The sequence below is a fragment of the Crinia signifera genome, chromosome 9 (genome assembly GCF_055691185.1).
Source record: "Crinia signifera chromosome 9, ASM5569118v1, whole genome shotgun sequence".
Taxonomy (NCBI): Eukaryota; Metazoa; Chordata; class Amphibia; order Anura; family Myobatrachidae; genus Crinia; species Crinia signifera.
In genome coordinates, this window is record NC_139225.1 from 6,190,904 (window position 1) to 6,207,602 (window position 16,699).

The 16,699-nt window shown below is 48.1% G+C and overlaps 1 protein-coding gene across 1 annotated transcript in view; it reads right to left on the minus strand.

Annotated features, from left to right (window-relative positions):
• The window catches only part of MAPKAP1 (MAPK associated protein 1), a 153,634-nt gene that overhangs the window by 123,973 nt on the left and 12,962 nt on the right, over positions 1–16,699 (minus strand). Inside the window, exon 2 of the mRNA XM_083160962.1 lies at positions 15,830–16,148. Within this exon, the coding sequence (XP_083017088.1) occupies positions 15,830–16,085 (256 nt within the window). The 5' untranslated portion in view covers positions 16,086–16,148. The remainder of the gene's footprint in view (positions 1–15,829; positions 16,149–16,699) is intronic.

Below are 16,699 nucleotides of genomic sequence, written 5' to 3' on the forward strand. Positions count from 1 at the left end.
TTCCTTACCAAAGTTTCAAGCGTTCCCTGAAAACTCACCTCTTTAGGCAAGCCTATCATATTAATATACCACACACACGCACACACACACACACACACACACACACACACACACACACACACACACATAACCCTCTGAGGCACTTACAGTATGTATTATATAGCTTCCCTTTTGGACTTGTAACTTGGTAGGACTGCTACGCTATTACTGGTGCCTGTCCTTGTGTTTCCCTCCTATGTCCCTTTAGATTGTAAGCTTGCAGCAGGGCCCTCCTACCTCCATGTCTGTCTGTTGTTACCCAGTTTGTTTTAACACGGTCTACAAATTTAATGCGCAACGGAATCTGCTGCGCTATATAAGATGCTGTAACGGAATATGCTGCGCTATATAAGACGCTGTAACGGAATCTGCTGCGCTATATAAGACACTAACAGAATCTGCTGCGCTATATAAGATGCTGTAACGGAATCTGCTGCGCTATATAAGACACTGTAACAGAATCTGCTGCGCTATATAAGACACTGTAACGGAATCTGCTGCGCTATATAAGACACTAACGGAATCTGCTGCGCTATATAAGACACTAACAGAATCTGCTGCGCTATATAAGATGCTGTAACGGAATCTGCTGCGCTATATAAGACACTGTAACAGAATCTGCTGCGCTATATAAGACACTGTAACGGAATCTGCTGCGCTATATAAGACACTAACGGAATCTGCTTCGCTATATAAGACACTGTAACGGAATCTGCTGCACTATATAAGACACTAACGGAATCTGCTGCGCTATATAAGACACTGTAACTGAATCTGCTGCGCTATATAAGTCACTGTAACAGAATCTGCTGCGCTATATAAGACACTGTAACTGAATCTGCCGCGCTATATAAGACACTAACGGAATCTGCCGCGCTATATAAGACACTAACGGAATCTGCCGCGCTATATAAGACGCTGTAACGGAATCTGCTGCGCTATATAAGACACTGTAACGGAATCTGCTGCGCTATATAAGATGCTGTAACGAAATCTGCTGCGCTATATAAGACACTGTAATGGAATCTGCTGCGCTATATAAGACGCTGTAACAGAATCTGCTGCGCTATATAAGATGCTGTAACGGAATCTGCTGCGCTATATAAGACACTAACAGAATCTGCTGCGCTATATAAGACGCTGTAACGGAATCTGCTGCGCTATATAAGACGCTGTAACGGAATCTGCTGCGCTATATAAGACACTGTAACGGAATCTGCTGCGCTATATAAGACGCTGTAACGGAATCTGCTGCGTTATATAAGACACTGTAACGGAATCTGCTGCGCTATATAAGACACTGTAACGGAATCTGCTGCGCTATATAAGACACTGTAACGGAATCTGCTGCGCTATATAAGGCACTGTAACGGAATCTGCTGCACTATATAAGACACTGTAACGGAATCTGCTGCGCTATATAAGATGCTGTAACGGAATCTGCTGCGCTATATAAGGCACTGTAACGGAATCTGCTGCGCTATATAAGGCACTGTAACGGAATCTGCTGCACTATATAAGACACTGTAACGGAATCTGCTGCGCTATATAAGACACTGTAACGGAATCTGCTGCGCTATATAAGGCACTGTAACGGAATCTGCTGCGCTATATAAGAAACTGTAACGGAATCTGCTGCACTATATAAGACGCTGTAACGGAATCTGCTGCGCTATATAAGACACTGTAACGGAATCTGCTGCGCTATATAAGACGCTGTAACAGAATCTGCTGCGCTATATAAGATGCTGTAACGGAATCTGCTGCGCTATATAAGACACTAACAGAATCTGCTGCGCTATATAAGACGCTGTAACGGAATCTGCTGCGCTATATAAGACGCTGTAACGGAATCTGCTGCGCTATATAAGACGCTGTAACGGAATCTGCTGCGCTATATAAGACACTGTAACGGAATCTGCTGCGCTATATAAGACGCTGTAACGGAATCTGCTGCGTTATATAAGACACTGTAACGGAATCTGCTGCGCTATATAAGACACTGTAACGGAATCTGCTGCGCTATATAAGGCACTGTAACGGAATCCGCTGCACTATATAAGACGCTGTAACGGAATCTGCTGCGCTATATAAGATGCTGTAACGGAATCTGCTGCGCTATATAAGGCACTGTAACGGAATCTGCTGCGCTATATAAGGCACTGTAACGGAATCTGCTGCACTATATAAGACACTGTAACGGAATCTGCTGCGCTATATAAGACACTGTAACGGAATCTGCTGCGCTATATAAGGCACTGTAACGGAATCTGCTGCACTATATAAGAAACTGTAACGGAATCTGCTGCACTATATAAGACACTGTAACGGAATCTGCTGCACTATATAAGACACTGTAACGGAATCTGCTGCGCTATATAAGACGCTGTAACGGAATCTGCTGCGCTATATAAGGCACTGTAACGGAATCTGCTGCGCTATATAAGGCACTGTAACGGAATCTGCTACACTATATAAGACACTGTAACGGAATCTGCTGCGCTATATAAGACACTGTAACGGAATCTGCTGCGCTATATAAGGCACTGTAACGGAATCTGCTGCACTATACAGTATAAGGCACTGTAACGGAATCTGCTGCTCTATATAATACACTGTAAATAAATAAAATAATTGTGTACCCAGGATTATTGATATCAGCCCTTGGGGGCAAACTATTGACTGGAGACACTTTGCATTAGTTTGTACCGGCTTATTAAAAAGGAAGCGGTACATCTGTCAGAACAGACTTAGGTCTACAGTCATTAGGTCGACCCCGGAAGGTTGACTGTCCCCAAGGTCGACATGGCTCAAGGTCGACATGGGCCAAGGTCGACATGGGCCAAGGTCGACATGGGCCAAGGTCGACATGGGCCAAGGTCGACATGGGCCAAGGTCGACATGAGTTTTTCACTGTTTTTTTTACCCGAATGTCGACACAGTCGACATGGACACAGTCGAACCGCAGCCCCTCGCGATGCTTCGGGCACGGTGCCTCGCTGCGCTCGGCACACTATTTTATTCTCCCACCACGCCCTAGTGGACGGTAGTGCATGAAATACCGCCTGTCGGCACATGTCGGCTCAAAAAACAGTGAAAAACTCATGTCCTCCAATCCAAAAAGTCATTGAAAGGGGTCATAGGCCATAATGTACAGACAGGAGGAGGAGCTTACACTTTTAGACCATAATGAAAACTTACCATGTAATCTGAAAGCAATATACCAACACACATCAAATAAATGTGTAGCCCAGTCTCTAGAACTCAGCGGTGGTCAGTGGAATATGGAAGGCACGTGCATGTTTTTGTAGGGTCGGGCTGGATAAAGGTTTGTGGGTGCCACCGGGAAACTACTTGTGGTGGCACGTACCAATAATATTTTCAATTAGAATGTGTAAATACTCTGAGCAACACAAATGTGTTAAACGCACTGTATTGCCCCTAGTTAACATTATGCCAAACCGAAACCCCAGGTCACATAGGCTGAAAAGACACATGCGCGGGTTTGTGTGGGGGCACCTGGATAACTTCCCTGTCTGTCCTGTTGTTCATCTGGCTACAGGAGGAGGTAGGATGTTTTATGAACAGGACGCACCACAATTTAAATACTGGGGGAAGCCACAGGAGCGGACGTTCCACTCGCACTCCGATAATGAAGTTTTGGTGGTGCAGTCATCACAAGGATGCCAAGCCTGCAGGGACCCCGAGCGGGCATTCCTCCATTACAGTACACTGCCATGCTATCATTTATACAGGTCATCGGCGCAGAATCTGATCTGGTAATAAAGCAAGAAAGTGCAAGTAAATGTGCACACTGGTAAAACCATGCTAAGCTGCAGGTGGGGCAGATTTAACACCTGCAGAGAAATGTAGAGGTCAGAAGGGTGTTTTCAAACTGAAACTGTACTTTGAGGTGTAAAAATTGTTATCCAGCGTTTGTAGGCCACATGCAAAAAAGCAGCCAGTATTTACCTTGCATGTAACCCCGGAACGGTGGTTACATTGAGGGCACCGGTGATATTTTCACCCATATATACGTGAGTGCCGATTGGACTTGTGCTTATATATAAGTATATATGCCACTGTTTTTCCAGGTGTCACATGCTTTATTCCCAACTTACATCGGGCCCCTAGTTCGAATTTGAATTATGTATGTTTTTTTTTAATCATTATTAATACCGCAATCAAAAACTCTTCAATGCTGGTTGTACATGTCACACGTCCCAGCTGCGTTTGATCACACATCGCATGCAAGACATACACAGTACATAGAATAATAAACACATTTTCACTTGCAGACCTGTAAATACGGGAAAGCAATAGGCGTTAAACATAAATTTCACAACTCTGAAACTTTAAACACCCACATTTTGAGGTTGCCTCCGAGAACCTGGATATGGAGCATGAAAAAAGGGGTCATAAGAGTCTTCTAACCACTTGTACAAGGCAGTTGTATGTGACAGATACAACGTCAGTGGTCATCCATCTCTGAGACAACCGCTTGTGCTGATCACAGACCAACCTGCTGGAAAGGCTTCACACGCTATTCAGACAGGTGGGAATGTAATGTGCGTTAGCTGTGAAAAAGACGAGAACTGTTGTCATAGAGACCGGCGATTACTAGGACAACTCCATTTTAGCATTCCATCACTGTTAATATAACTATGTGTAAAGCAAATACAAAAACAGGTCTCAAAAGAGAGACAACTAGTGGGCCGTATACCCAAGTGGTGGCATGCTGGGAGCAATACCGAAGCACGGAGTTGGATCTACACATCTGACTTGGGACAGGGAAAACCGCTACCAGCTAATGCTATTTATATAATGTAAAAGTGCAAGCACAGTCTGGATGGGTGAGATACGGATGACGGGCGGTGAGGATGCCGGCATTAGGTATACCAGTGCCAGTCTAATCCCCCGTACCGCAGCCTGTCCCTTACCGCCCCCCCCCTAACCCCTGCCCTGCTAACCCTCAACTGTTCTACTCCCAACCTAAACCACAGCCTTAAAACCCCCAAACATTATGTGTGGTATCACAGCAGTCACGATTCTGGAACCAGCATCTTCTTGGCGGTAGTTGGGTCATTGGTGTTGGCATTGTACATGTCAGTGGGGGATATGCAATCTGCCGCCGCTATTTCCGACATGGGAAATAGCGGCGGATCCCTATTCAATGCTGTCATTAACGACAGCATTGATGCGGGATGACGGCAGAACGGGCCCGACTTCAGAAGCTGTCGGGCCTGTTCTGCCGATAACGGCCGTGGATTTTCGTCATCTGGGCCGCAGATCGACAATCCACGGCCATTTTCGCGGCCACGCCCCCTTTGCGCCCATCGGCAGGCGGGACATTGAATCCCGTCTGTCATTATGCAGTCTGCATCTGACCGCAAATGGGCCTGGATCACGTCTGTCGGTGGGGATCGACAGCCGTGATACAACATTGCATACCCCCCAGTGTCTCCACCACCAGGATGCTGAACACATCCAGTCTGGGTTGATTTAAATTATGGGAACAAAAAGTCTGGACTGGTTACAGAGGTAGGCGCTGGATTACGTCAAACGTGGGTGTAAAACTGTATATCGAAGGGTAAAAATTGCCTATGGACAGTGTAAAAACCGTTTCTGAAGCATCACCATCACAAAAGGCTAAGTTGTCATCCTTTGAGGTGCCAATGAGGCAAACGGTCATAACTAGGGATGTGCAGATCTGGATTTACCCAGATCTTAAAACGGGATCTCATTGGCTTATCCAACTGTCACATGTTTTTGAGCCAAAACATGTGACAGCTGATAACCAATAAGATCCCGTTAAACAATACGGATCTGCACATCCCATTCTGCTCCATTTAATCAAGTTGAATGGTTCAAATACTGCTGCACTGTAAACAGGCGAGTGACGCACCCTGGTCCCCAGCTTCAGGGATTGGCAGCGGGGTAGCCCCCAGTGGGAATTTGTCCAAATACAATATATCCCTCTAAATGACCATAACTTATACGAACCACAATGAGAACGCATTGCAATATTTATCAAGAGGAGTGCCAAAGACAATTTGTAGTAACAAGCTTCGGCAGCACAGCCAGGGACTTACACACCAGTCATTTTTTTCTCTAAGTTATAGTTGTCTTCCTAGACATGAAAAATAAATCCGATCAATTAAATTCCCTTATCAAAATGTGTGGGTACGATAGATCGGTCTGCCTATTGCCAGCACAGGAAGAGAAATGAACGCATGCATAGAAACCAAGGGAAATAATTTTCACAGCTACAAGTACTGTGCTTCAATTCCGTAAATATAGAAATGTTTTCCTTATAAGTATCTACAGTCAGGGCTATTTTTCTGCAGTCTCCAGCAGGATCTGTGGCCCTTATTCTAGTTCACTCTGACAAAATATTTCTTAGATGGACAAAACCATGTGCACTGCAGGTGAGGCAGGTGTAAAACCCCACCCAAATCTAATTATCTCTGCACAAGTAACACCTGCCTCACCTGCAGTGCACATGGTTTTGTCCATCTAAGAAATATTTTGTCAGAAAGAGTGAACTAGAATAAGGGCCTCAGTTCCTGCTGGAGCCTGCAGAAAATAGCCCTGTTTACAGTATTCATTTGGATAACTTGCATTCTAGAACATATGGAACTCTAGAAGAACATATACAATAATACATGCTCTCAATATCTGTAAAACCAGTATCAGTGGGTAGCAAAGTGGAACTTCTTAAAATTTAGCTTCTTGGATTTGTGAATAAATACCAAAAAAAAAAAAAAAGATTAAGGGGGTATTCAATCTATGATGATTTTTCACCTAGGAAAAAGACTCGGCACGGTAGAATATCACGTGAATTGAAAATTCGGTAGTTTTTTTTCCAGATGTTTGTGTATTCAATTGAATACACCCACTAAAATAGCAAAATTATATCAGGGGAAACAATACTCTGGGAGTTATTCAATTACACCAACGCCCCCACGTTTTGGGGATTATGCATGCAAAGCAAAATCCTTGAAGAGAAACCTTCCCAGCCACGAAAACCACGTGATCCGGTGACTTATCCCAGATGCCATTTGTTATGCCCAAAAATGGGACATTATTTTCCCCAAAAAAATAGGATTTTGGGTACCTACCGGTAAATCCTTTTCTCGTAGTCCATATGGGATACTGGGCTTCACTACTATGGGGATTGAGACCTCCGCAGGAGAGACAGGCACATAAAAAAACTTTCAGTGTGGGTGCACTGGCTCCTCCCCTCAATCTCCCTCCACTAGTCAGTTAATGCAAAAACTGTGCCGAAGGAGAGCATGTGAGGAGTATGTGATAATGTATTGTGGTGAGATTCATCCAGCACACCCAAACGAACAAAAAACATATAAGAGAGGTGAATCCTAACAACTTAAGAGGACACCTGTAACTAGAACAATCTATAGACATATTTATCCTATAGAAAACAAGGCAATAAGCCTAACCATAAAGTAGATCTGACAGCAGAAAAAGCCGCACTGAGGCGGGCTCCCAGTATCCCATATGGACTACGAGAAAAGGATTTACCGGTAGGTACCCAAAATCCTATTTTCTCTACCGTCCAATGGAATACTGGGCTTCACTACTATGGGGAGGTCCCAAAGCTACCAGAACGGGTGGGAACGTGCGGATTCTGCTGTAGAACCGCATTCCCGAACTGGGAATCCTCCCTGGCCAGGGTGTCAAACTTGTAGAACTTCACAAATGTGTGTTGCCCTGACCAAGTTGCGGCCCTGCATAGCTGCATTGCCGACACCCCTCGAGCAGCCGCCCAAGAGGTACCTACAGACCTGGTTGAATGAGCCTTTACTGAAAAAGGAAGCGACAAACCAGCTGATGCATAAGCCTGTTGGATAGTACATCTTATCCACTTGGCAATGGTACGCGTTGAAGCAGGTAAACCCTTCTTCTGCGCATCATAAAGCACAAACAGGCTGTCCGTCTTACGGATCCTAGCTGTGCGCTTGACATACCCCTTAAGGGTGAGGACTACATCCAAGGTATCCGGTATATCTGGGTGTGTCGCGCTAGAAGGAACCACAATAGGTTGGTTTAGGTGGAACCCTGACACCACCTTTGGAAGGAATTGTGGTCTAGTCCTGAGTTCCGCCCTATCGTTGTGGAACACAAGGTAAGGGCTCCGACAAGACAAGGCCCCGAGCTCGGACACCCTCCTGGCCGAAGCTAGCGCCAGCAGAACAACAGTCTTCCAAGTGAGGTGTCGCAGCTCAGACTCTTCCAGTGGAACAAACCGGGCTGATTTTAAGAAAGTAAGAACTACTTCCAAATCCCATGGTGCAGTGGGAGGCACAAAGGGGGGCTGAATCCTGAGCACCCCCTGTAAGAAGGTTTGCACTTCAGGCAAGGCCGCAATCTTTTTCTGAAAAAACACAGATAGTGCGGAGATTTGGACCTTTAAGGAACCCAATCTGAGTCCCTTATCCAGGCCAGCCTGAAGGAAACGCAGCAGACTGTTTAATCGAAAACTGTCCGGAGGCAAGTCATTCTTCTCACACCAGGCAATATATCTGCGCCATATTACATGATAATGAGCAGCCGTAACCGGCTTCCTGGCTTTTATCATTGTAGTGACGACAGAGGGGTGGAGACCCTTGTGGACTAAGATCTGCCGCTCAACCTCCAGGCCGTTAAACGTAGCCGCTGTAAGTCCTGGAAGACGAACGGGCCCTGGAGGAGCAGGTCTTCTCTTAGGGGCAGACGCCACGGGTCTTCCACTAGCATGGCCTGAATGTCCCCGTACCAGGCCCTTCTTGGCCAGTCTGGTGCCACCAGTATGGCCTCCGTCCCCTGATGCCGGAGCCGCTTTAGCACCCGAGCCAACAATGGGAGAGGTGGGAAGAGGTACACCAATTGGAAATCCCAGGTCCAGGTGAGAGCGTCCACGGCTATCGCCCCTGGGTCTCTGGTCCGTGCACAGTACATTGCTACCTTGTGGTTCAATCGTGAAGCCATCAGGTCGATCTGAGGGAGCCCCCACAGATCCACTATGGCATTGAACACTTGAGTGTGAAGGCCCCACTCCCCCGGGTGAAGATCGTGACGACTCAGGAAGTCTGCCTCCCAATTGTCGACCCCCGGGATAAAAATGGCAGACAGGGCCTGGACATTCTGTTCCGCCCAGGACAGAATTTTTGACGCTTCTCTCATGCAGGGCATGCTCTTGGTACCACCCTGCCGATTTATATAGGCCACAGTGGTGGCATTGTCCGACTGGACCTGGATCGCCTTTCCCTGTAACAATGGAGCTGCCTGTAACAGGGCATAGTAGACCGCCCTCAACTCCAGCTTGTTGATATGAAGGCCTGACTCCAGTGGAGACCATCGACCCTGTAGGCGGACTCCCTGTGTCACAGCTCCCCAGCCCCTCAGGCTGGCGTCCGTGGTTACCAGAATCCAGTCCTGGATCTGAAACCGTCTGCCTGCCAACAAATTGGATGAATCTAGCCACCACTGTAGCGAGATCCTGGTTCTTGTTGCAAGGCCAATCCTTCTGCGCATATGCAGGGGGGAGCCGGACCATTTTGTCAGAATATCCAATTGAAAAGTCCTGGAATGGAAGCGGCCAAATTGTATTGCTTCGAATGAAGCCACCATCTTGCCTAGAAGCCGGAGGCAAAGATGGATCTGTACCAGAGGTGACTGCAGGACCTCCCTGACCAGCTGTTGTATTGCAGTGACTTTTTCCATCGGCAGAAAAACTTTTTGTTCTGATGTATCCAGGATCATGCCCAAGAAAACCATCCTCTGGGTTGGAACCAGCGATGATTTGGGCATGTTTAGGATCCACCCGTGGTCTCTTAGCACCTGTATGGACAGATTGAGAGCACTGCTTAAAGCCTCCGCCGACCCTGCTTTTATTAGCAGGTCGTCCAGGTAAGGCACTACATTCACCCTTCGGAGCCTGAGTAGTGACATCATTTCCGCCATTACCTTTGTGAAAACCCGCGGGGCTGTCGACAGGCCGAAAGGTAACGCCCGGAATTGGTAATGGTTGTTCCCCAAGGCAAACCTGAGATAGATTTGGTGTGGGGGCCAGATAGGAATGTGTAGATAGGCGTCTTTGACGTCTATAGAGGCCAGGAACTCCCCTCTTTCTAGGCTGGCGCTCACAGAGCGCAAGGACTCCATCCTGAACTTGAACACGCGCAGGAAGGGGTTCAGTGACTTTAGATTCAGGATGGGTCTTACTGAGCCGTCTGGCTTCGGTACCAGGAATAAGTTGGAATAATATCCCTGGCCCTGCTCCGTGACTGGCACCGGTACAATTACCTGAGACTGAAGCAGCCTGGTAATGGCCCCCTGAAGGAGCACCTGATCCTCCTGGGATGCTGGAAGTGCCGACCTGAAGTATCGTCTGGGAGGGGGTTTGTCGAATTCCAGCTTGTAACCTAGAGAAATGAGACCTCTGGCCCAGGTATCCAGACCCGAGGCGTCCCACACATGGCTGAAATGCAACAATCGCGCTCCCACCGCGAGAGAGTCTCGTGGCGGGAAAACCCCGTCATGCTGCAGGCTTAGAGGAAGTCGCGGCATTTGGACGGTCCTGGGTGTTGGAGGTGTTAGGCTTCCTAAACTTGCCTCTCGTGCCCCTGCTGGCATTGGAGGCGCCCCTAGCCTTGGGGCGAAACCTGTTCCCACGAAAGGACTGCTGGGAAGCACCTGTGAAGGTACGCTTTGCAACCGTGGGGGCTGATGGGAGAAAGGTAGACTTTCCTGCCGTGGCTTTGGAAATCCAACCGTCTAATTCACTGCCAAACAGCCATTCTCCTGTAAAGGGAATACCCTCCACACTCTTCTTTGAGTCTACATCTGCAGACCACTGCCGCAGCCACAAGGCCCGTCTGGCTGACACCGCCATGGCTGAATTGCGCGCGTTGATTGCGCCCAATTCCTTTTGTGCCTCGCACAGTATTTTTGCGGTGTCCTGAATGTGACGCAGGCTGTCCCCTATCTGGGCCACAGTCATGTCACCCAACAAGCCTTCCTGAATCTGGGTTGACCAGGTATGAATAGCCTTGGCCATCCAGCAGCTGGCTAAAACTGGACGCTGGGATGCTCCACTAGCCGTATATATGGACTTGAGGGTAGCTTCCAGCCTTCTGTCCGCCCCGTCCTTAAGGGTGGATACCCCTGGGACTGGTAACAACACCTTCTTAGAGAGGCGGGAAACAGAGGAGTCCACTACCGGTGGCTCCTCCCATTTCTTTCTGCCCAAAGGTTCAAAGGGATAAGCATTTGTGAACCTTTTTGAAAGAGTAAACCTCTTATCAGGGTTTTGCCATGCAGCCCTGAAAGCAGTTTCTAACTCTGCCTGCTCAGGGAAGTACACTGGCTGTTTCTTCTGGGTCATGAAGAAAGGGTCTCCTTCTGTGGATGCCTCTACAGGGAGATCTAAAACATCCCTAATGGCCCTGATAAGGGGCTCGGGACCATGTACTGCCGTCTCAGGAGCTGGTTCCTGCAGACCCTGCTCCTCACCCTCCTCCAATATGTCCTCATCGTCCTCATCTGTGTCAGGATCCATAGCAGTAGCCTGCCTCTTTTGAGGCTGTGCGGGCGGGGGAGGTACATTTTGGGTATGAAGAATATCCACCCTAGCAGATAACATGGATAATTCCCTCTGAACCCTCTGCGTTTGCTGAGTGTTAGTGGAAAGCTGTGAAGCCACAGAATCCAACAAGGTCTTTATGTTGGAGGCCCACGCAGGCTCCTGCTCGTCTGCCTGCGATTGCCCCGCAAGCTGTGGGGGAACCCCACTGATCTGGGTGTCCGCACTACTGGGCTGTGGTGACATACAAGCCTCACAAGTAACCTGGGACTGTGACTTGGGCACAAACTTGGTGCTACACACCATACAAGTGAACTTTTTCACCATGATGAGATAGTAACAAACACAACCCCCACGCAGTCACACACGTGCACACACTGCTGGATGTGTTTCCTCTGTGTGTCTGTAACTAAACAGTGGGGAAAAAACAGAGCAATTGGGGAGCCAAGTGCACCCTTAACCTGAACTCACAGATCTGGGTGAGCTGGTAACGCTAAACACAGTGATATAAACAACACAGTGTCTGACTAAGCTAGATAGCGCAGCAGCGCTAAATCGCTATAAAAACCTGCTGTCTCTGCCGTGCTGCAAGTACCCGGATCCACCACGCCAGTGAGGAGCCCTGTAATGGAGTCTGGCAGCGTGTGAAGAAGCAGGAAGTGACAGCGCGCGCCCAGCAGAGCTTTGTCCCGCTCTGAGTGAAGCCCCGCCCCCTTACACGGAGCTGGCGCTTACAAAGAATTATACTGACATTATTAAAGGTGTAAAATATATATATCATACATTATACATTATACCCTGAGGGGTGTCCCTGGTGGTCCAGCGGCAGCACCCCTATGCCAGTTATCAGACGCGGTGTTCACGCGGTCCCTGCTGGAGAGCCGCCATTACTAGCCGTCGTCTTGCCGCACCAGAAATGGCTGCGGGGACCCCTTGTGGGACCCCCAGCCTGTACTCACCACCGATGTCTTCAGACCTGTCAGGGGTGTGCGGCGGCTAGGGGATTTGCTCGCTACAGCGCAATGCTGTGCGGTGACAAGTCCCACGCAGGACTGGATTGTCCTGTAGCAGGGTCAGCTCTGCACCTGAAGAGGTCGGGGACTGACCCTTCCCCTGACACCCACGAAGCAGGACAGCTGTGTGGTCACTACAGCGCCCCAAAATAACAAACTTGAAAATAAATGTGGAAAAAACTCTGGAGCATCCAGAAGCACTGCCTCTCCTGAGGCACATTTTTCAAAACTGACTAGTGGAGGGAGATTGAGGGGAGGAGCCAGTGCACCCACACTGAAAGTTTTTTTATGTGCCTGTCTCTCCTGCGGAGGTCTCAATCCCCATAGTAGTGAAGCCCAGTATCCCATTGGACGGTAGAGAAATATAGGTACTTGTTTCCTAGCACGGCGCCAGCGATAAAAATTGTATCCATCGGGACCCGAAAAAACGCGTCGATCGCATGCAACCAAATCGCATGCGATGCGATCAACGCGATTTTTACATTGGAATCAATGTAAAATGGTCCCTGAGACCTGATTTTACATTGGCCTCAATGTTAAATGCCCCCCAGACCCCAATTTTCATTGTATCCCCACCCTGATGGATCAAATGCCCCCCCATTGTTAACGCCACCCCACGATGAATGCCAACCTGAAGCCTGGCGAGCACAGTGAGCCCGTGAGGGGCGGCGGTACGTGTCCTCTGACCTTTTCATACCCCCATTATCCACGTCGGCGTGGAGTTGATGTTATATAATTTGGCGAGCGCAGCGAGCCACCGAGCCCGAAGCGTGACGAGCCCCGCGATGGGATGCGCATTACTTCACAGGTATTACGCGTGCGCTCGCCACGCTTCGGGCTCGGTGGCTCGCTGCGCTCGCCACACTATATAAAATCAACTCCACGCCGACATGGATAGCGGAAGACGCGTACCGCTGCGCTCGCCACGCTTCGGGTTGGCGTTCATCGTGGGGTGGCGTTAACAATGGGGGGCATTTATCATGTTAAATACCTATCAGGGTGGGTATACAATGAAAAATCGGGTCCATCGCATCGGTCGCATTGTTTGCCATTATAATGGCATACAATGGACCATATTTTACATAGCCATTTAACATTGAATACAATCAATTCAATGTTAAATCGCGTCGATCGCATCGGGACCTTAAGTTAAGACATGCGATGGACGCGATCAACTCGATTTTTTCATTGTCGGGGAAAAGGCTTAAAATAGCCCTAAAATGTTGAGTGTCAACATCGCTGTGAGACATTCTCAAAACGTCTGTTAAAAATGCCGGCGCCGCTCACAGCGACTGTTCTTTTTTGGACGCAATAGTAAACTAAACTTTAATGAATTGACTTCAATGTATTTGTAGTCATTTATACTGAAAGAACAGTCGCTGTGAATGATGATGCTATTCTTAAGGTCCATACACACCGGGCGACTTTGAGCTGAAAGTCGCTCAAAACAGCAGGTTTGAGCGGCTTTCAGCTCAAAGCCGCCCAGTGTGTATGGCCCAGCGATGAGCGGCGAGCGCTGCTGCGCGCTCCTGCATTATCGCCGGGAAAGCCGTTCATCTGCTGGTTATACCAGGACAGCTTTGCATAGCGCTACTGGTCCTTTATTTTTGGGTATCTAATTATTGGGGCTAATTGAATACTACTCCAATGAAATGGAAGCGGAAGTCGGGAATAATCTTGCAAAAACAATCCCATGTTTTTACTGCACAGCGTATTATCACCCCACTAGCCTCAAATCCTGCCAAACGAAACATTTAGCCCTTCTAGAAAGGAAACATGGATGTTCTTCCTTGGTTTCTTATCGTGGTGTATTTTGCACCAGTTTTACGGGAGCCTACTGTCATTACCATGCGCTGCTGGGAGACCTTGCACATTCCTCTATATATGTCTTTGGCTTCTTGCTTGCCTCAATTCCCGCCTCATGATGCTGCTCCAGTCACATCCATTCCTAACCTCAAACACAACTGCTACAGTAGACAAATCACAGCCTCTAAAAGGACCAGCTTGGATTATTTTGATGATGCGATTGGCTACAGCGAGGACAAAATGGACAAGTAAAAGTAGAGCATAACAACCTTCAAGAGGGAAAATTGTGTCGTGGCCTCAGTGGCAACATAAAAGAGAAAATCAATGAATACTTGCATGATTTTACTAGAACCATAAACCAAGCAGTCAGCAGGTTGTTAAAAAAAAACCCACATGAAATGGACAATTCTGGTATATTATGTCTAAGCATTTTTGGTACTTGTGAATTATCCGGGCTGCCGATTTTGTCCTTAAGTTTAGTTAACTTAAGGACACCCGACCGACGCGATGCCCGCGATTTCGCGTCGGTCGTGGCCGTTATAAGGGGCCGCGACGCGATGCCCGAGATTTCCCATAGACAGTAATGTTAATGTGAAATTGGGCAATATGGCCATTTCACATTGGATATGTTTTAAAAAAAAAATGTTTCATGGCCCCCACCACCGTTAACGCCACCCCGCTATTGACGCCAACCCGAAGCGTGGCGAGCGCAGCGAGCCCGCGAGGGGCGGCGGTACGCGTCCTCCGACCTTTTCATACCCCTACTATCCACGTCGGCGTGGAGTTGAGAATAGAAAGTGTGGCGAGCACATGCGAGCCACCGAGCCCGAAGCGTGGCGAGCCCCACGAGGGGACGCGGATACCTTCACAGGTATCCGCGTCCCCTCGCGGGCTTCACAGGTGTCCGCGTGCGCTCGCCACACTTTCTATTCTCAACTCCACGCCGACGTGGATAGTAGGGGTATGAAAAGGTCGGAGGACGCGTACCGCCGCCCCTCGCGGGCTCGCTGCGCTCACCACGCTTCGGGTTGGCGTCAATAGCGGGGTGGCGTTAACGGGGCCATGAAACATTTTTTTTTAAAACATATACAATGTGAAATGGCCATATTGGCCCATTTCACATTGTCATTTTATTTTGCACATCATTTAACATTACTGTAATAATTTTAACATTGTTGTCTATGGGAAATCGGGTCCACCGCGTCTTTTAACATTACTGTCTATGGGAAATCGTGGGCATCGCGTCGGCCCCTTATAATGGCCGCAACCGACGCGATGCCCACGATTTTTCGGCCGCGATAATAAAAAAATCGGCAGCCCAGATAATTCACAAGTACCGCATTTTTTGATGTAACGTCAGTTAAAATGACAGTTGTCTGCTCGTTACCTGTGTTTGATCTTCTCCTTATACCAAAGTCCCAGCTGGACGTAATATCCACAGACTGTGAGTATATGTAGCTTTGAGTCTCTCCGTTCCCTTGTGACTGTGAAAGATTCTCTCCGGAAACGGACGATGGGTAAAGTTTTTCTAGATCCACATCATGGTCAATGAGAACCATCTCACACATGCCTGTGTCATCGCTGGTCACGTGGGACTGGCGGATATGGGCCAAAATAATCAAGGGATTGTCCAGAAAAGCCATATCCTTCTCCCGCGCTACACGGGTCTCTCACCAGAGGATCCAGTAATCCATACCAATAGATTCCTAGAGAGGAGATAGAATATAAGGTTTGGGATGATACTCGGATTGGTGTCACCTGGGGAAAGGCAGTAAATTCGCATGTTTAGTCGTGTACACTGCTGCAATCGCTACAGGGTGTTAGTTTATGCATACACGCCATGTGACCGTAGGGCTAGCCAGAACTTCCATAATCGGCTAAACTGCAACCGATGCGCAGTCTTTGTACAATGGCGATAGAGATTGCAAAGCCATCGGTGGAAGTCACAATCCAAATCCAGGCGGCTCCTGTATTTGCATATTTTCGCACACATATACATCCGCAGCTGCTAATGCATACAGGGTTGTATATTAACACTGCATCACACCTATGCGACGGTCCCGCGGTGGTGAAAATATTTAACCAAGCCTATAGGAGCAGTTTTATAGGTTTGCATCTCAACACTGGTGATGAAGACCCACAAACAACTCTGTATTATACAGCACATGCTACCACTGGGCAAAGTAAGGTATTCAAGTCCTGGAATATCACCGCTAGGTAGATACTCAGCTGTATGTGCCCTCTGCATCTACACAAA